This window comes from Chlorocebus sabaeus, chromosome 6 (genome assembly GCF_047675955.1).
Source record: "Chlorocebus sabaeus isolate Y175 chromosome 6, mChlSab1.0.hap1, whole genome shotgun sequence".
Lineage (NCBI taxonomy): Eukaryota > Metazoa > Chordata > Mammalia > Primates > Cercopithecidae > Chlorocebus > Chlorocebus sabaeus.
This window is the reverse complement of record NC_132909.1, coordinates 13989596-14010973: the sequence shown is the minus strand read 5'-3', so window position 1 is coordinate 14010973 and position 21378 is coordinate 13989596. Positions and strand designations below refer to the sequence as shown.

The 21378-nt window shown below is 40.1% G+C and overlaps 1 protein-coding gene and 1 non-coding gene across 10 annotated transcripts in view; one reads left to right on the top strand and one right to left on the bottom strand.

Moving 5' to 3' along the window:
* The first annotated feature begins 827 nt into the window (after positions 1-827).
* ZNF283 (zinc finger protein 283) lies at positions 828-20073 on the top strand. Of its 8 annotated transcripts, none has more exons than XM_073016336.1 (7): positions 828-953; positions 1323-1487; positions 1753-1833; positions 4855-4918; positions 8979-9066; positions 11212-11338; positions 15294-20073. In XM_073016336.1, the coding sequence occupies exons 4-7, from the start codon at positions 4905-4907 to the stop codon at positions 16994-16996; spliced, it is 1932 nt and encodes a 643-aa protein (XP_072872437.1). In that variant the 5' UTR covers positions 828-953; positions 1323-1487; positions 1753-1833; positions 4855-4904; the 3' UTR covers positions 16997-20073. The 8 variants fall into 8 exon arrangements, with proteins under 8 accessions (XP_072872437.1, XP_072872438.1, XP_072872440.1 ...); XM_073016337.1 differs by having other exon boundaries at positions 1323-1528; XM_073016339.1 differs by lacking the exon at positions 1753-1833.
* LOC103234806 (uncharacterized) overlaps positions 13921-21378 on the bottom strand; it is a 33010-nt gene continuing 25552 nt past the window's right edge. Inside the window, exon 5 of one of the 2 annotated variants that reach the window (XR_012093144.1) lies at positions 13921-15099. This is a non-coding gene — a transcript (uncharacterized protein). The remainder of the gene's footprint in view (positions 15100-21378) is intronic. The other variant, XR_012093145.1, reaches the window with a different exon arrangement.

The following is a 21378-nucleotide window of genomic DNA, read 5'->3' as shown; positions in this document are numbered from 1 at the left end:
TCTCCCTCTCTCTCTCACACACACACACGAGAGAGAGAGGGAATATATAGTACTGTTTTTGGTGTATGAGTGTGTGCTTCAGAATAAATGGTTTCATACCCTACAAAAAAAGAATGAGATTCAAATTTTATAATCCATCAAGTTTTATTGAACACAGCCACGCTGGATTGCTTCTGTATTGTTTATGGCCGCCTTTGCACTGCCATTAGTCTCCATGGTCACAATATCCACTCACGACCACTTGTTGTCTTTCAACAGCGGCATATAAAATCTCTAACACAGTTCATCTCACACCTAATGAAACAGACACACAGGCATAAATTTAGAAACCATGCTATGAACATAAACAGGTCCACGCAGGGTCCCAGGCACCGAATCGAACTAACAAACTCCCTCAAAGCAAGACACACCCATCTGTTCAACTGCCAGACACTGTTCCAGGCGCTCGTACCCAGGTAAACTGGTAGTGTCGCGCAGGTCATTTCCAGGGAACTTACCCTGGATTCCCCTGCTCGCTCAGGTCTAAGTCCCCAGACACCCCAGTCCCATCTTCGGCTGTTCTAGACTCCAGAATGCGTTCCTTAGCGAAGGCTGAGAACCTTTTAATTCGCTCAGTCAACACCAAAGACCCTCAAGCAAAGGCTGGAGCTCCCAGCCATCTTCGGAAAAAGCGCCTTTGACTGGTGAAGCCGAGTTGCATGCTGGGAGCATCCCCCCTGTCCCGGTTTCAACTTCCGGAGACTATCCCACTGTGGACTACATTTCCCAGAACTCTCCGGGGCACATGTCTTTTAGGGGCGGGGCGAGTTTGCCGGCCAGAAACACTCCCGGTGGCTCCTCTCCCAGCCTGGGAGCGTTTCCAGGCTCTTGTTTCCCATCAGCCTCTGGGTCCAAACTAACCACGGGTCTCCGGGTCCTTTTCCGGTGTCCTTAAGGTTCTTGGACTCTGCATGGTGAGTTGGTCGTGTCCGTAAAAGTAATCAGCCCGGGTGAAGCTGGGAGGGCTCGGCTGGCTTTACCGGGGCCCGATTGGAACCGGCAGTGAGGGTGAGGGTGAGGGTGAGGGTGAGGGTGAGGGTGAGGGTGGGGGTGGTGGCATCGGGGGCGCTGGAGATGGGGAGGGCTGGGTCACGGACAGGGCGTGTCGTGTCCGGCACTCAAGCCTGTGTGCACGCGAGCAGCCGAGGGATAGTGTGTCTCAGACGGCGTGGCAGGGCCGGGGCGTGTCTCCGCGGAGGTGGGTGCAGTTGTGAATGTGTGACGGGGTGATGGGGTGCGTGGCCGTATTTGTAAGTGTGATTTGCTTTGACCAAATGCTCTAGGTTCCCTTTAGCCTGTTTTTGGGCCTTCCACGGTTAAATGACTGCAAGAAAGAAGTCTATGCTAAGCCCTGTAATGAACGTTTCAAGCAAGAAGGATGAGAATTTTAGATCTGGAAACGTCCTCGCGACAGGATCTTGTCAAAACCTGATGGGGAAGTTCTAGAGGTAGGATTCCTACAAGAGGCGCCTCTAGGAGCTCTTTGGTGGTGAGTTAGCTACATGTTTCAGAGCCACTAAAACCAGACCTCTGTCCCCAAGAATTGCCCTCAACACAGAGATAGACTCTAGCCTGCCTTTTCGTTCCATTTGGTTTTGTGTGGATGAAGGCAGAAGTGACCCTAGAGGGTGTTTTGCTCTTGTTTTTTCTTTTTTAATTAAGTCTGTGACGCTCTAGAAATGCTGATGTCTCATGTTACTGTTTTTCCCCCAGTGCTGCTAGGTTGCCAGATTTCTAAGAAGGAGCTCGAAGAGGAGAAAAGGAGTTTGCGCATATTTAGAAATCAAGGTTTAGGTGAGGTTTTTTATACATACTTTTTTTATACATATACCTACAACTACCTTTGATTCTAGGTCATGAGAACATTTTCTTTCCTTGACTTGAAAGATCTTGACTGGGTCTTCCCAGTCACATGACCTGCCATGCTGGTACATATTTCCGCCCGGTGGCCCCCTATTGTTGTTCTCCTCAATTCCTGCCCACCTGTTCACATGGCAAATCGTTCAAATCCTTCAGTGCACTGAAGAGTTATAGAAAGGCACCTCTTGTAGATTGCTATCAGAGCATTATTTTAAACTATGATTATTTGAGGAGATTAGTATTTAGGTGGTGCTATATACAAACTTTTTTTTTAAGTTTTCTGTAGTCATAATTTAAAAAAAATTTTTTTTTACTTTTTTTAGAGACAAGGTCTCACTGTGTTGCCCAGGCTGAGTGCAGTAGTAAAGTCATAGCTCACTGCAACCTTGGAGTCCTGGGCTCCAGTGTTCCTCTGGCCTTGGCCTCCCAGTGTGCTGGGATTGCAGGTGTGAGCCACGATGCCTGGCCCATAATCATGATTCTTAAAGCAAGGCAAGGTATGAGGCATTTTAAGTAAGGGGACGTTTCTGGCAGTATATGACAATGTTGTCTGCTTTATGAGGCTTTTAGGGGTGGAAATATGATTGAGCTTTGAGCATAGGGATTTGTGATTTGCACCAACAAGAGTGGGGACTTTCAGATAATCTTTAGATAGAAGTCTGTAACATTGTCAAGCATGGCTTGTTTCAAGTCCAGCTTTGTGTGGCATGTAAGAAGCCGAACTATGTTGTAGTTAAAATTAAGGCTCTGGGGTCGGGCATGGTAATCCCAGCGCTTTGGGAGGCCAAGGCAGGTAGATCACGAGGTCAGGAGATCGAGACCATCCTGGCTAACATGGTGAAACCCCGTCTCTACTAAAAATACAAAAAATTAGCCAGGCGTGGTGGCGGGTGCCAGTAGTCCCAGCTACTCGGGAGGGTGAGGCAGGAGAATGGTGTGAACCTGGGAGGTGGAGGTTGCAGTGAGCCAAGATTGTACCACTGTACTCCAGCCTGGGTGACAGAGAGAGACTCTGTCTCAAAAAAAAAAAAAAAAAAAAATTAAGGCTCTGGATCCAAAGTATCTGAATCCAAATCCTGGCTCTGCCTGTTGGTAGCTGTGTGAACTTAGATAATTGATTCAGGCCCTCTGTGCCACACCTATAAAATAGGGACAGAATAGTACCTACCTAATGGAGTTGTGATGATGTAAGATGAGTTATTATGTGTAAAGCTTCTTAGAGCAGTGTCATCCCCATGATATAGGCTTACTGAATATTGAGTTGCTATTACTGGGCTCTTCTAGATTATTTCCTGTCAGCTTTTTATAGATTAGAGTAAGAGAAATAAGAAGTTGATTGTGATGGGTGCTTGCAAATTAACAAAAAAGTGGGGGCTGAGTGCGGTGACTCACACCAGTAATCCCAGCACTTTGGGAGGCCAAGGTGGGTGGATTACAAGGTCAGGAGTTCGAGACCAGCCTGGCCAGCATGGTGAAACTCCGTCTCTACTAAAAATACAAAAAATTAGCCGGGATGGTGGCGGGTGGCTGTAGTCCCAGGTACTTGGGAGACTGAGGCAGGAGAATTGCTTGAACCCAGCAGTTGGAGGTTGCAGTGAGCTGAGATCTTGCCATTGCACTCCAGGCTGGGTGACAGAGCGAGACTCCGTCTCAAAAAAAAAAAAAAAAAGGAAAAAAGAAAAAAAAGTGACCAGATGCTCAAATGATCTAGGAATCTAGGACAGGAAAACTTCAAAAAAAAAAGTAGGGTCTTGGCCTTTTGCTGAAGCTGGAGTACAGTGGCATGATCATGGCTCACTGCAGCCTTGGCCTCCCAGGTTCAAGCGATCCTCCCACCTCAGCCTCCCTAGTACCTGATACTACAGGTATGTGCCATGAAGCCTGGCCAGTTTTTGGATTTTTTACAGAGAGGGGATTTTACTATGTTGCCCAGACTGGTCTCGAACTCCTGGACTCAAGCAATCTACCTGACTCAGGCTCCTCAAGTGCTGGGATTACTGGTGTGAGCTACTGTGCCCAGCCTTAGGACAGGAAGTCTTAGCCTGAGGTCTTCTTGTTCCATTGACAAGCTTCTAGGTGACCAAAACCCCTTGAAATCGAGACCAAATTTTTGTAAATATATGTAAATGTGTTTTTTTAAGTGGGCAAAGTGTCTATAATTTCATGAGATTATCAAAAGTGACCATGACCCAAAAAGATCTAGCTCCATTGTTCTGGAAAAAAGATTGTAATTGCTGGGAAGGAGCTTGAAAAAAATTAGTCCAGCTGGGTGCAGTGGCCCACGCCTGTAATCCCAACACTTTGGGAGGCGGAGGCGGGTGGATCACTTGACATCAGGAGTTAGACCAGCCTGACCAATATGGTGAAACCCCAGCTCTACTAAAATTACAAAAATTAGCCGGGCGTGGTGGTGTGGGCCTGTAGTCCCAGCTACTCAGGAGGCTGAGGCAGGAGAATCAGTTGAACCCAGGAGACAGAGGTTGCTGTGAGCCAAGATTGCACCACTGCACTCCAGCCTAAGTGACAGAGTGAGACTCCATCTCAAAAAAAAAAAAAAGAAAAAAAAATTAGTGTCCAGTAGAATGGAAATAGTCAAGTAAATTGCAGTATATAGTGATGGAATGATATGCACCTAATAAAAATTAAGTTTATAAAGAGTCAAAGGAAGGAAAACTATAAATGATGCAATTTTAAGCAATCATTATAATTATAAACAAAAGTGCTCAAGAATATTGTGTTACCTGTCAATCCCATCTAATAAGACAGGGTTTTGGAAGACATATTTCAAGGATTACATCTAAAATGTTACTTTAATTCGTCATTCAGTGAAGAAGTGGAGAGGTGCAGCCATACTTATTGAGCATCTACTATGTACCAAATACTGTTTTGTTTATGCACATTTATTTTCTTCCTCAGACTTTGAAGGTGGTCTATCTAATTTGTGTTGATTTACAGGAGAATCTTGACAGTGAACGTGTCTCATTACATTGAATAACAGCTACAGGATGTTCAAGAGCTGGTAGGTGTGAATTGTTTCAGGCCCACTGATTTTCATTGTTGGCCCTGTTTGTTCAGTTTTCTTCATGACTGAAATATATCCCTCCTGTCACTCAGTTTTTTATATTTGGAAATGTCTTTATAGTTCCAATTATGGAATTAATGCAGGCTTGGTCCAAAAAAACCTCAGCAATCCAGGAGACATATCGAGAAGGAAGCTAAAAATCGCATCCTCTAGAGTTAATCATTTTTAATGTTTTGGTGTTTTTTTTTTTCTTTTTTGAGATGGTGTCTCACTCTGTCACCCAGGTTGGAGTGCAGTGGTGCAGCGTCAGCTCACTGCAGCCTCCACCTCCCAGGCTCAAGCGATCCTCCCACCTCAGAGGGAAGGTAGCTGGGACCACATGCCTGGCTAATTTTTCCTGTTTTTGGTAGAGCTAGGGTTTCACCATGTTTCTCAGGCTGGTCTTGAACTCCTGAGCTCAAGCAATCTGCCTCCTTTGGCCTCCCAAAGTGCTGGAATTACAGGCGTGAGCCACCACACCCAGCACTTTGGAATATTTTTGTTTAAATCCTTTTTCCTTTGAGCCTATGGGTCTGTTTTGTTTTTTGTTTGTTTTTTTTCCTGCAGAATAAAATTATAGTAATTGGTAATGTAAATTAATTGAAGACTCTTTAGTTCTTAGTTTGAAAAAGAAACAACCCAGATTTAGGTTGTACGTTAATTTTGAATATTTAGGGATAAGAGGGAAGTGCTAGTGATTCCCTTATTTGAAAACCTTCAAATATGCACAACTTCTGGGATTATAGAAATGTCATTTAAAAATGAATTACCAGGCAAACAGGAGTTTTAGAATTATATTATTTTAAAGGTTACCTCGCCAGACAATGGCAATAATCTCCAATATAGAGCCATCTTACAAAAAATACATTTTACAGATAATATTTCCAAAGACAGGTGTAAATACCAGGAGGTAGAATGAGAAGGTTATGGTTGTAAATGTTTAAACCACCAATTTGTACAGAAGAGTAAGACTGAGCCTCTGGTTAAGTTCTCAGCTTGATACCTAATCAGGTTGTATTTTCTGATGCAGCTTAATGATGCTGAATCTCTATGTATCTTCTGGGAGGAAGTAGTATTTTCCTCTGCATGTTTCTGAGAACCTGTTTTTCTCACATTGTTATTTAGGAAGAGTACAGGCTCAAGGCTCACCTGTGAAATTTGAGTTCGTGTTATAAGAAAGCAGGTCTGAGAAGGACACGTTTTACTGTGAGCAAAAGAGAGTAGCATTAAGTTTCTTTGTTATAACAGGATAAGGGACAGTAACATTCTTCATTTTCTTTTCTTTTCTTTTTTTTTTTTTGTGATGGGGTCTCACTCTGTCGCCCAGGCTGGAGTGCAGTGGCGCGATCTCGGCTCACGGCAAGCTCCGTCTCCCGGGTTCACACTATTCTCCTGCCTCAGCCTCCCGAGTAGCTGGGACTACAGGCGTCCACCACCATGCCCAGCTAATTTTTTGTATTTTTACTAGAGATGGGGTTTCACTGTGTTAGCCAGGATGGTGTCGATCTCCTGACCTCGTGATCCACCCGCCTTGGCCTCCCAAAGTGCTGTGATTACAGGCGTGAGCCACCGTGCCTAGCCATTTTCAATAATAATGATGACAATGTGGGCAAGCCTGCTGGCTTACACCTGTAATCCCAGCACTTTGGGAGGTCAAGACAGGAGGATTCTTTAAGCTCAGGTATTCAAGACCAGCCTGGACAACACAGTGAGACCCTGTCTCTACAAACAATTTTAAAAAATAATAATTAGCAGGGCACGATGGCATGCACCTGTGGTTCCAGTTACTGGGGAGGGAGGCTGAGGTGGGAGGATCACCTGAGTCCAGGAGGTTGGGGCTGCATCGAGCTGTGTTTCTGCCACATCATTCCAGCCTAGGCAACAGAGCAAGACCCTGTCTCTGAAGAAGAAACAAAGACAACTTATAAACAATTATCATATACCATTCAGTATTTTGTATGGATTTCTTACTCTTCTATGGTGGACACTGTTCTCACCCCTCTTACTGATGGGGAAAAAGAAGTGTTGAGAAATTGGTAACTATCAAGGTCAAATTCACATCCTAAAGGTCTGACACCAGATCTTTTACCTCAATTTCAACAGAAAATACCTCCCACATTATGTTAGTCACAAACCTGCTTGCCTAAGGAATTGATCATATGTGTCTTTCTTCATCAATGAATATGAACCAACACCATCATAACCAATGAGGGTATGGTGGGTCGCAATTTATTAAACCTTTTGTTTACTATTACCTAGTTTCTCATTTTTAGTGATCAGAAGTTATTTTTGGTTGAATATCCTTGTGTATTCCTCTTGTGTGCTTCTTTGTTCTTTAGCAATTTCTTAAGGATACATTTCTAGAAGTGAAGTTTTGGGCAAAGAATTTGCCCCAAATGCCTGACCCTGTAATACTTGTACTTAGGGAGTAATACAGTGTTTGGAAGACATAGGTGTTACCTTGGAGACCAAATATGCCTTGGGCTAAGTGTAAGGCAGTCAGCAGCCAGCAACAAAGGCCAGTAGGCAATCCAGGGGACCTGCTTTAGGAACTCATAGGAAGGTAGTTATAAGCAGTACTACTGAATCATGATCAAGTATTTGGAGGCAAATGGAATTTATTCTATAAAGTTTATACTACTAATGTTAGTTGCAAAGTGAGCCTAATAGGATCAGGTGATTCAGCAGTTATCTGGAGGATACCATGTTTAAGATAGGTTCAGATACAAAATAAATCTATCAGTCAAGATAAGAAAAGCAGAATCAAAACCTCATTAATGGAAGGGGAACCAAAAAATAATAATAGGCTAGCCACGGTGGCTCATGCCTGTAATCCCAGGACTTTGGGAGGCCGAGGCGGGCGGATCACGAGGTCAGGAGATCGACACCATCCTGGCTAACAGGGCGAAACCCCGTCTCTACTAAAAAATACAAAAAATTAGCTGGGCATGGTGGTGGGCACCTGTAGTCCCAGCTACTTGGGAGGCTGAGGCAGGAGAATGGCGTGAACCCAGGAGGCGAAGTTTGCAGTGAGCCGAGATCGTGCCACTGCACTCCAGCCCGGGCGACAGAGTGAGACTCCGTCTCAAAATAAATAAATAAATAAATAAAATAAAACCCCCAAAAAACAGAAATGAAAAGATGAAATTCCCCAACTTATACTATGGATATATTAGTATTATTACACTAATATTATTCTATTAATATATCCATGGCATAACTTGGGGAATTTCATCCATTTTTTTTTTCTAGGCAAGACATAGGCATATGTAGAAATTATACAGTTCGTGTAATGCATGGCCATGGTTACAATGATTATGTGGATTACCTAAACAAAAAACATGATCATAATGAAAAGATAAATGTTATTAATATATACAGATATGTAATTTTATTTTTTATTTTTTGTTTTTTTCTTGAGATGTATAACTTTCTAAACATTTTTTATCCGTTGATGTGATTGTCAGTCTTTCTGTATTGATATGTATGTATTTTATAAATGTAATCATACCATAAATCTCATAACCTCCTTTTTCTATTGAGTATATCTTATTTCCCTAAGTTAGCATGTACTCATTGCATGATGTTCCGTGTCATGAATATTACTGATCTATGCATTGGAAAGTCAGCTTTTTGGGTTCCCGATGAATTCTTTATACATCCTGTCCAGCTCCCCTGTCTTGATCAACTTCCTTCAGTCCTGAACCCATGAAGGACATTCTAGCTTGGACCATGACAGGTATTCCTGAGAGGTAGGAATGGAAAGAGGATGATCTGATCTCCTGGGCAGGACTGAATCGTCAGATCCCAGGTCCAGATTCACATCCTTAGAACCAGACACTGCCAGAAACCTCCCTGCTGAAGAACTTTGGGGTTTAGGTGAAAGTTTGGATTCCATAAATGGCACGTGGGGTGTGTAGCAGAAGCAGGCATGGAGAAGATAAGATCTTCTATTAGCGTAAGTCAGGATGGGATCACTGAGGCACACCTGGTTTAACACTTTGTTTTCCCTCCCCAGTTCTGGCTTTTCTGGATTCTGTGCTTCACCAATAGAGGAATCCCATGGAGCATTAATTAGTTCTTGCAATTCCAGAACCATGACTGATGTAAGTTGGTATTTTTTATCTCCATGAAATACTGTGATTTTCAGGGCGTGCGAATCTTTTTTTTTTTTTAATTTTCCTAAAGCCTTCTCTCTGACAGAACTCCATCCCTGAACCCGCTTCTCAGTTCTTCCTATTCCAGTGGAGGATGGTGCCAAATAACTTAGTGTCCTCCCCTTGTACCCCTCCCCTTTTTAATCAATGTCATATTCATTGAAGATGTTACTTAACATCTCCTGTGTTCCCAGTCTTCTAGTAAGAGCAATGATAGAGCAATGAAGTCCTCTGAGGGAAATACTTAAGCTTCTGTTAAGGATAACTCAAAGAAATACAGTTAACAACACACTTTTAACACACTTTTACTTGTATGCAAAGAAAACCAATAGTGTATTGATTTCCTCCATCAAAGGCACCAATGGGAGTCATATAAAGGAGGAAAGGGAAGAGAATGAAAGACTGCAAGGATTTTGAAAACAGCAGTATTTTTTAATTTAGGGTAAGATGCTGATTTTAGAAGGTGGCTACCAAAGACACTCTGTCGTTAGACAGCTGGATGGTCACCCGGAAGAGTGATGTTAGTTGTTTATGCATTCTCTGGGAGCACTTTCATGTTTAACCATCTTGACTGTCTTGGGTGATGCGTTTTGGTATCACCTTTGATTGGCCACATCGGCACCATTTCCCGTACCCGAGTTTCTCATTCCCATGTCAGGTCTGCGTGTGATTAGTTAGTAATGAGGGTACCACTGGACCACATGCAAAACCTTGGAACTTCTCCATAGACCCAAGTTTTCCACAGAGATAAGATGGACTTTGGGGTTTCTTGGTCTCAACCTCGGTTTATGTGAAGTTGCATGTGTTGGGAGGTGCTTCAGATTAGAAAGAGGGGAGTTAGTGGTTCTTTCCAGGAGTTTCCTGAGAGATGAAGACCAGTGGTCTCTGGAGTCACCAAAGGACTCCATCACCAGTGGATTTTGAACCTGTTGACTTTGAAGTCATTTTGTCATCAACCAGGATGTGTAGGTCATGAGTGACATTTGTGTCATGTGCAACATCCTATATCAGTGTCCTCATGTGTCCTGTATCAGCATCCTCTAACTCAGGAACAAGTAACGTACTAAGCGAGGGGTAGTTGATAGTAACAGATAAGATGATGCCTAAGGTCTAGATGATAATATATTTCCACAATCAAGAAAATCTGTAGAAGTTTTGTTCAGCCTAAATGTATAGATATAGTTGAGTGATTAAGCTCATATATTGAGAGGATAAAATGAATTGCAACAAATAAAAAAATTATTTATTCATCATAAGAAAAAATGCTTATGATGTAATCTAACAGTGATATATTCGAGTCTTGCTGATAGTCCCTAATTTAATGGGAATCGGTTTTATAAAATAAAGATTTTGTAGTATATTTGGGAAAAAGTTTTCATGTTTTCCTATTTCTTTCTTTTTGAGACAGTCTTGCTGTCACCCAGGCTGGAGTGCAGTGGTGCAATCTCAGCTCACTGCAGCTTCCACCTCCCAGGTTCAAGCGATTCTTCTGCCTCAGCCTCCCAAGTAGCTGGGATTACAGGCATCTGCCACCACACCTGGCTAATTTTTGTATTGTTAGTAGAGATGGGGTTTCACATGTTGGCCAGGCTGGTGTCGAACTCCTGACCTCAAGTGATTTTCCTGCCTCAGCCTCCCTAAGTGCTTGGGATTACAGGCATGAACCATTGTACCAGGCCTTGTTTTTATTTCTTAAAGGGGAAAGATGGTGAGCAATTCACTTTTACAAATAATTTATGAGAAAGGCACATAGCACATAGTAAATATGCATGATGTATACACACATGCACTTTTTATTTAACAGAGAAGAAACTGAGATTTTAAAAATGTATTACCAGACAGGTCTGGATAGCTGAGTTATCTTATAGTATCTGGAAAGTTTTTTCTGCTGTAACAGGATTCTTCTAGAACATGTTAACATTCTGCTTTAGTCACACTGATTTTCTTGCTTTTTCCTACCTATATCAGAGGCTTTCAGCCTCCTTGATTGTTGTATTTCTCCCCCTCTTTGTAGTTTATCCTTCATACCCTCTTTTTCCCTCTTGGAAATGTTTTCTTTAATTTCACAAGTAATACATGGGTTTTTGGTTTTAGGGGTTGGTGACATTCAGGGATGTGGCCATCGACTTCTCTCAGGAGGAGTGGGAATGCCTGGACCCTGCTCAGAGGGACTTGTACGTGGATGTGATGTTGGAGAACTATAGTAACTTGGTGTCACTGGGTAAGGTCATCTGCCTGAAATAATTTAGTCTCCTCTTGGCATCATCAGTTTTCTGCACTGGAAATTCCAGGGCTATCTTTGAAGAAACCAGGTGAATTTCTTCTCCCCCTTCCCAAGGGTATGTTTTTATACTTGCTGGGTTAGAAATGGGTTCATTAAACACATTGATCTTCCCCATACCTCAGTGAGCTTTACACCATTCTTGGGCCCTCCCTACAATCACCTCTCTCCTTTAATGGCCAAGGGGCTGGATTTGCATTATAGGACATTTATTTCATAACCATTGTCAAAGAAACCAGATTTCATAAATTCTGCAAATACTATATCGAATGTCTACTTCTGGCCAGCCTTGTGCTGAGCACTATTCATAGAATCATGAACAAGTTTTGATAACTTGCCTATTTTCATGCAGTTTACTTTGTAGTAAAGGAGAAACATCAAATAAGTAAGTGAATAAATAGTGTGTAATGAACCAAATTCTTTGGAAAAGGTAAACAGTGTAAGGGAATAGAAAATGATGGGGACTGACAGGGCTAATTTAGATAAGATGGTCAAGGAATGCTTTCTTGAACAGATGTTCAAGAATAGAGATATTCAAGCTATGTGAATATGTGGGAGAAGAACAGATCAATCACAGTGAACAGCAAATGCAAAGGCCCTGTTGTTGGAAAGGAACTTTACCAGAACTCTAGGGTAGAGTTATTAAAGGAATATGTACTAAGAAATTACGCCAGGGAGATAGGAAGGGGCCAGATAATATATTGTTTTGTTGTTCTTGTTTGTGGAATTTGGATTGTTTAGTCTCTGTCAGTCTGAAACAGTTCACATGTCTTTCCTTGACTTGCACATATGTCTATGATGCTTTTGAAGATTACAGGCCAGTTATTTTGTACAGTGTTCCTCAGTTTGGGTTTGTCTGCTCTTTCTTCATGATTAGATTTAGGGTATGGATCTTTGGCAGGATTATCACAGAATCGATGCTGCATTCTTCTCCCTGCATTTTGTTGGGTAGTATGAATGATTTGTCATTACTCATGTTATTCACTCTGAGTACTTGATTAAGGTGGTGTCTGCTGGCTTCCTCCCTGTGCAGTTGCTTTTTTCCCCTTCCATAAGTATTTTATAGGGAAGAACTTTGAAACTATTAAATATTGTAGAACTGGGCACAGTGGAGGCTCAAACCTGTAATCCCAGCACTTTGGGAGGCTGAGACGGGTGGATTGCTTGAGGCCAGGAGTTCGAGACCAGCATGGGGCAACATGGCAAAACCCCATCTCTTCAAAAAATACAAAATAATTAGCTGGGCTCTGCTGGTGCACACCTGTAGTCCCAGCAACTGGGGAGGCTGAGGTGACTGGATTGCTTGAGCCTAAGAGGTTGAGGCTGCAGGGAGCTAAGATTATGTCACCACACTCCAGCCTGGGTGACAGAGCAAGACCCTGTCTCAATAAATAAATAATAAATATTGTGTTCCTCTTCAAACTTTCCATTTATTCATATGTTGGATTTCTAGTCAATGGGCTATATTCTGTTTTTTCTGTTATTTATTTTGAAGCTGAAAGTGTTGGAGCTTGTTCCAGATTTGGTCAGTGGGAATCCTTTCATGATATGGCTTTTTGGCATACTCTTTAAGTACCTCCTGATTTTCTGATAAACAAGGTGTCAGAGGTTCATCTTGTATGAAATTTCCCTGCTCTAGTTTTATAATCAGCTATTGCTTTGAAATGCCAGGTTACTTTAAGACAGATTTATAGTTATTTTTTTATGCATTTGTCTTTTAAATCAACAAATCAAAAGTAAAATAATACTAACTTTTCTATTTACTCATGTAGTTACCATTACCAATGTTCTTTATTTCTTCTTATGGCTTCTAATTACTGTTTTGTGTCTTTTCACTTTAGCCTGAAACACTCCCTCTAACATTTCTTCTAGAGTAGGTCTACTGGTAATCACCTCTTTTGGCTTTTGTTTTTTTTGAAAATGTCTTAATTTTACCTTTATTCTTAAAGGACAGTTTTTGCTGGTATAGAATTCTTGGTTGACAGTGTTTTTTCTTTTGGGACTTTTCAATATACCATCCTACTACTTTCTGTTCTCCATGGTTTCTGATGAGAAATTAGCTGTTAGTCTTGTTGAGGATTCTTGTATGTGTTAGGCTTCTGCTTTCTTCCTGTGTTCTGAAGTCTTTTTGTCTTTGGGTTTCCATAATTTGACTATAATGTGTCTAGATATGAGTCTCTTTGAGTTTATCCTGCCTGAAGTTGTTGAGTCTCTTGCATATGTGTATTCCTGCCTTTTGTCAGATTTTGGACGTTTTCAGACATTCTTTCTTCACATTTTTTTTTCTGTACTTTTATCTCTCTTCTTTTTCTGGGACTCTTAAGATGTGTATGTTGGTGTACTTGATAGTATCCCATCAATCCCTCCGGCTCTCTTCATTGTTCATTATTCCTTTTTCTTTTTGCTCCTCTAGTGCAATAATTTCAAATGGCTCATTTTCAAGTTTGCTGAATCTTTCTTCTGCTGAATCCACTATTGAAATTTTCATTTCAGTTGCTTTACTCCAGAATTTGTTTGGTTTCTTTCTTTCTTTTTTTTTTTTTAATAATTTCTATCCTTTTATTGATATTTTCATTTTGTTCATACACTGTTTTCCTGATTTCCTTTAGCTCTTGGTCCATGGTTTCTTTAGGCTCATTGAGCATATTGGATAGTTCATTAAATGTCTAGGCTTCCTCTGGAATGGTTTCTGTCAGATTCTTTTTTTCTTGTGAATGGGCACCCTATGTTCCTGTTTTATTGTATGCTTGTAATTTTTTGTTAAAACTGGGCATTTTGAGTATTATAATGTGGTACCTCTGGAGATTCAATTTTCCCATTCCTCAGGCATGGCTGATTTCTGCTTGTTGAGGGCTGGAGCTGTCAGACTTTTTCAAACTCTTTTGGCAAATTGTATGTTCCTTATTGTATGTGGTCACTGAAGTTTCTGTTCCATCATCTCTGCAGTCAGTTAGTACCAGACAAAGATTTACTTAAATATCTGGCTATAAAAAGGGGGAGAAGAAAAGGTCCATTAGCCCTTTAAATCTTCCAATAGATGTTTCTGGGGAAAGCTTCTGTGACTGATGGAGCTAAAATCAAGGCAGTCATCTGTGCTGGTCCCTCAAAATAACACAAAACCCACCAAACTGCACAACCCTGAAGTTTTTGGAAGACAAAGTCACACTGACCACCCAGGTCCCAGCTGGCTGTTCCAGGAATATAGGCTGCTGCCCTGCCCACAGTTGTGGTGGGGCTGAGGAGTGAGGGATGTGATTAGCTGGTACACACCATATCTGTGAACTTTTCATACTATGTTACATTAAAATCATTGCACTTTGAATAATCTTTTATCCATGCGTAATTTTGTAACATCATACACCAAATCCACCTGTTTCTACAAATAAAGTTGTATGGAACATAGTCTTACCCATTTGTTTATATGTTTACATATTGTCCATGGCTGCCTCGATAAAATGACAAGAGTTGTGACCATTGAGTTGTTAAGACAAAAGAGTTGTTAGACAAAACAAAATCAGCCAAAGCTCATTATGATAAGAATTTGATTCCCATTAAGATACATACCTAGCAGGGGACACTGGATAACCACAACTGGGCACATAAGGGCTTGACTGATGGAAGCTGACATTTGGTTTGAGGCAACATCAGCATGGGAAAATGAGGGACTTGTTGAAGTGAACTTTGTGGAATCCTCCAGAAAACTATAAAATCAGAACATTGAGATCACAAGAGCTGCAAAATCAAGGCTAAGTTTGTTATTTAATAGGGGAGTGCCTTGATGCTCAGGAGTGAGTTCAGTAAAGTCACCTAATTTGTCTTTTATTTCTACTGTAGTTTTTTTTTTTTTTTTCCTAGTGAAGGAAATAAAATGTGTGGTTTTCTTGTTTTCTTTCAGATTTGGAGTCAACAACATATGAGACCAAAAAAATATTTTCAGAAAAGGATATTTTTGAAATAAATTTTTCCCAATGGGAGATGAAGGAAAAAAGTAAAACCTTTGGCCTTGAGGCATCCATCTTCAGAAATGATTGGAAGTGCAAAAGCATATTCGAGGGACTAAAAGGATGTCAAGAGGGATACTTCAGTCAAATGATAATCAGCTATGAAAAAATACCCTCTTACAGAAAAAGTAAATCTCTTACTCCACATCAAAGCATTCATAATACAGAGAAACCCTATGTTTATAAGGAACGTGTGAATGCTTGCAGTCATGGCTCAAAACTTGTTCAACACAAGAGAACTCATACAGCTGAAAAACACTTTGAATGTAAAGAATGTGGGAAGAATTATTTAAGTGCCTATCAACTCAATGTGCATCAGAGATTTCATACTGGTGAGAAACCCTATGAGTGTAAGGAATGTGGGAAGACCTTTAGTTGGGGATCAAGTCTTGTTAAACATGAGAGAATCCATACTGGTGAGAAACCCTATGAATGTAGAGAATGTGGGAAGGCCTTTAGTCGTGGCTATCACCTCACTCAACATCAGAAAATTCATATTGGTGTGAAATCTTATAAATGTAAGGAATGTGGGAAGGCCTTTTTTTGGGGCTCAAGCCTGGCTAAACATGAGATAATTCATACAGGTGAGAAACCTTATCAATGTAAAGAATGTGGGAAAGCCTTCAGTCGTGGCTATCAACTTACTCAGCATCAGAAAATCCATACTGGTAAGAAACCTTATGAATGTAAAATATGTGGAAAGGCTTTTTGTTGGGGCTATCAACTTACTCGACATCAGATATTTCATACTGGTGAGAAACCCTATGAATGTAAGGAATGTGGGAAGGCTTTTAATTGCGGATCAAGTCTTATTCAGCATGCAAGAATTCATACTGGTGAGAAACCTTATGAATGTAAAGAATGTGGAAAGGCCTTTAGTCGTGGCTATCACCTTTCTCAACATCAGAAAATTCATACTGGTGAGAAACCTTTTGAATGTAAGGAATGTGGGAAGGCCTTTAGTTGGGGTTCAAGCCTTGTTAAACATGAGAGAGTTCATACTGGTGAGAAATCCCATGAATGTAAAGAATGTGGAAAGACCTTTTGTAGTGGGTATCAACTTACTCGACATCAGGTATTTCATACTGGTGAGAAACCCTATGAATGTAAGGAATGTGGGAAGGCTTTTAATTGTGGATCAAGTCTTGTTCAACATGAGAGAATCCATACAGGGGAGAAACCTTATGAATGTAAAGAATGTGGGAAGGCTTTTAGTCGTGGCTATCACCTTACTCAACATCAGAAAATTCATACCGGTGAGAAACCTTTTAAATGTAAGGAATGTGGGAAGGCTTTCAGTTGGGGTTCAAGCCTAATTAAGCATGAGAGAGTGCATAATAATGAGAAGTCTTATGGATGTAAAGACTGTGGGAAGGCCTTTGGTAGTGGCTATCAACTTAGTGTTCATCAGAGATTTCATACTGGTGAGAAGCTTTATCAATGTAAGGAATTCGGGAAGACCTTTACTCATGGCTCAAAACTTGTTCATGAGAGAACTTGTAGTAATGATAAACCCTACAAATATAAAGAATGTGGGGAAGCCTTTCTGTGGACAACTTACTCAAATGAGAAAATTGATACCAATGAAACCTTATGATTGAAAGTTGTAACAGAACATTTTGTGTGTGTGTACAGACAACTCGTCATAATAAGAACTCTTACTCTTGAGAAACCTTGTGAATGTAAGGGATGTGCAAAAGTCATTCATTTCTGTTTATGGACAGTTATCTTGCTATCTAGCAATTCATACTAGTGAGAAATATTTTGAATATAACTAATATGAAAAGGCCTTTAGACTTCTATACAGTCTTATTGGATATCAATTTATACTGATGTAAAATCATTTAAATGTAAGGAATGTGTGAAGATCTTTATTCATGACACAAAGTCTGATAACATCAGATAATTGGTATTTGTTAAAAAGAGTTTAAATGGAAGGAATGTGGGAAGGACCTAAACTTAATTCAGTTCTTGCTGCACATCCGAGAATTCATACTGCTGTGTAATCCTATGCACATAAGGAATTTGGGAAGGCTTATAGACATAGTGAATATCCTAGAGTATATCAGAGAATTCATCCAAATGAGAAATCATTTGAATTAGAATTATAGGAAGGCCTTTAGACAGATGCCACTCAAATTATTATCCAGAGACTGGTGCAGTCATAAAATTGTCATCTGTCAATCATGAGATAAATGTGGAAAGTGAGTAAATATTTGGAACTTTTATAGCAATTTGACATTTCCATAACATTCTTATTCTATTTTACAAAATTATCAGTCCATAAATGATTGAGAATTGAAAACAAAGTTTGTTCTCTTCCAGAAATAATTTTAGAGACAAGACTCACATTTTTCAAGACATGAGACAAGTCACGATATAATTTAATTTAAATAAGAAATTCTTCACTTGCACCTCTCTGATTAGAATAGCAGAATAGTCACACTATAGCAAGATTTGGCAAATGAGGGAATCAAAATTTTCTAATGCCTGTAACAGCATAAGATAATTTATACCAGATATGTTAAATGTACAGAAGCCTTCTAACACTATTCAATCTTTGCTAAACTTCAGTAAATTCATCCTAGAGAATAACTCTGTTAATGTAACAAATGTAGGAAAACCTTTATCCATGGCATATACCATACTGTCATCACCATTTCACCTCCATACTACCTGTAGGATGGTGAGCAAAATGCTTATCTCCTCTGGACATGATGTTTAAAATGCTGATGGTAACTAATAATGCTGTTATAGAGATTAGATGGATTTAGTATGCATCGTATCCTTGGAAGAGTATCTGGTATGTAGCCTATGCTCTATTGTTCATATTGTCTTTATTATTAGTATTACTACTGGTGAATTCTTAGGAGAAGCACAACCGTTTGGAGGAATGAATTCAGAAAAGCTTCCTATAACCACTCATCCATTTGAATTTCAGATAGTTCTTTCTGGGTAAGATCTAGTACAGTATAAAGAATTTGAGGGGATTTTAATTTAGAGTTTATCCCTTAAGCTAAGCTAAAAATTGAGACCTGAAAAAGCCAGACTTTTGAAGAGTTTAGGAAAGCTGTTTTATAGAATGTCACACATTAGTTTCTTTCCTCATGGTGAAATTCGATATGGGCCTCTTCTTCACATTTCTCACAACATGAAGTTGGAAATAGAGGCTTAAGCATTTTTTACCAGAACACTTCATAGATGGTGATGTGTACTTCATCTTGCAGTACATCAGAAGCAGATAGGATCCATTTCCCCCACTAGCACCAGTGCCAAGTTTGATCACTTATGATAACTACTAGAGTTGTCCATTGTAAAGATCTATTATATACCTAATAGGATTGGTCAACCTTGATCAATGATCTTTGGAAATGTGTGATCATATGGTATGTATTTTACTTTTTTTTTTTTTTTTGAGACAGGATCTCTCTCTCTGTCGCCAAGGCTGGAGTGCAGTGATGTGATTTTGGCTCACTGCAACCTCCACCTCTTGGGTTCAAGTTATTCTTGTGCCTCAGCCTCCCAAGTAACTGGGTCCACAGGTGTGCACCTGTGTGCTAATTGTATTTTTAGTAGAGATGGGGTTTTGCCATGTTGGTCCAGGCTGATCTTGAACTCCTGGTCTTAAGCAATCCACCTGCCTCAGCCTCCCAAAGCGTTGGGATTACAGGCGTGAGACACTGCCACTGGCTATATTTTACTATTTGGAAATCACAGTCCATCTTAAAATTGATGGCTTCTTGTAACCCCTTTCAACCATGTGGCTGTCATAATTTAGTGCTAGCATCAAGGCAGATTAGTTATGATGAAATAGTGTGTTTATATACTCACACAGTTAGAAATCAACCCTTTTAAAAATTATGTCTTTTTAAAAATAATGTTAGTTCCATCAGAACTAATGCATTGATAACTAAATGTCTGTGGTTCATTGTCATAAGTCTACACCTGACTTCTCTATTTTGTGCACATAAGGAATTCGTAATATCACTGTTCAAGCATTCACCCTCTAGTGATCATCATTCTCCATGATTGCACTTTTTCAAAGGCATAAAAAGCCAACAATTGCACTTTTAATAATCAACTGTAACACAAAGCAGAGTACTTGGGGAGTTTTAACAAGATATATTATTGGTAATTGGCTACTATGCCACTCCCTCTGGGTGCCACATTTGCCTGTTAACCAAGAAATGTAGACACGGTGCCTTATCCCAACATTTCTGAAATTATATCTCAAGGAATCACTAGTGCTTACTAGTCTTGAAAATGAAGGAGGATTTTATAGTTAAAGAAACTAAAGAAGCTTATAGAGTAGCATCTACTAAATCCCCTCTTAAGGAACAAGCAAAAGCACCTCACCAGCTTGTCAAAAGACTAAAGAGAAGAGAAAAAAAAAAAGACTATTCCAGTGAAGAAAATGGTTGAACTTTGTTTAAACTGGTGTGTGGCAAACTTCACTGTTGAAATACTGATTCCCATGACCTATTATCTTTGTAGGTGGGTGAAATTGCATTGGGAAATGCTGCTATAACCAAAAGATAATTTCACTCACCATGTCTGGTTGTTAGCTATGATGGAATGGCAGCATTATGCTCTCAGTTACAAGTGAACATCTTTGTTGTAGCTAAGTAGGGGTGACTCCTGAGTTTAATTAAATGCCATTTCACTATCTCTTTCTACAGTTGTATGGTATTTAATTTGTTAATGTGATGATTTATTCTGACAGATTCACTGACTTTTTCCCCTTTCCTGGATATTCCAGTTAGTCACAGTATCCTTCTGATGCATTGCTTGATTTCATTTTGCCATTTTATTTAGTATTTTTGCATCTCATGAGTGACATTATATAGTAGTTTTCTTTGTTATTGTATTTTTGTTTGTTTTGGTATTGCAGTAGCCTGTTCTTTAATATTGTATGATCCTGTTAGGTTATTTTGTTTGATCCTTGACTACTTTTCTAGTTCCATCTGTTGCATTTTTTCTTGTCTTTTAATTCCTACTTCAGACATAACAAATTTATTGAGTGTTCAGCACAGTTCCTTTAAGGAGCCTTCATAGCCATGTAGTACTAGCCAAGATCCACATAAAAGAAACATCCCAACATGGCCCCTTGTTGAAAATCCTTCATTATGTGTTCTTAAGAATAATGTGTTGGGAAGTCAGAACTTCCTTATAGGGCTGTTATGTTCATACTTGTACATGTCTTTTGGAGCATACGTGTACACATTTCTTTCTGTATACACGGGGAGTGGAATTGCTGGGGTGTGGTCATGGATACATATCTGTTCAACTTTTTAGTAAGTTTTAAATTCTTCTAAACAGTTTTCCAAACAAATGAACCGACTTACACTCTCACTAGCAGTATATCAGTGTTCTGCTTTCTCCACATCTTTGATTAATACTTGACATCATCAGTTTAAAGAATATTTTCATTACTCTCACAGGTAATAGAGTGGCATTTACTTGTTGATAATTGTGGTTTAATTTTCCATTTTCTGATTGTTGCCTATTTGTATATTCTTGCAATTTGTCTTTGCTCCTTGCTCCAGGCATTGGATACATTTGATGTGTCTGTTTTTTACAGAGCCTCTGTTCAGTTTGGAGGACAACAGTTAACACCTAGGCCATGACATTCTGTGTGTGTGTGTGTGTGTGTGTATTCCCCACCAGACAGTGAGCTGGTTTTGATGGCTGTGATGGAATCAGCTTTATCTTTGCATCTCCAGTTCCCAGTATGAACCATGACCCTTAGATGTTTGATTCAGTTAGGATACACTCAGTAGAAATTAAAATACCACACTGGGGCTGGGCGTGGTGGCTCATGCCTATAATCCCAGCACTTTGGGAGGCCAAGGCAGGCAGATCATGAGGTCAGGAGTTCAAGACCATCCTGGCTAACACGGTGAAACCCCATCTCTACTACAAATACTAAAAAAAAAAAAAAATTAGCTGGGCATGGTGATGTACGCCTTTAGTCACAGC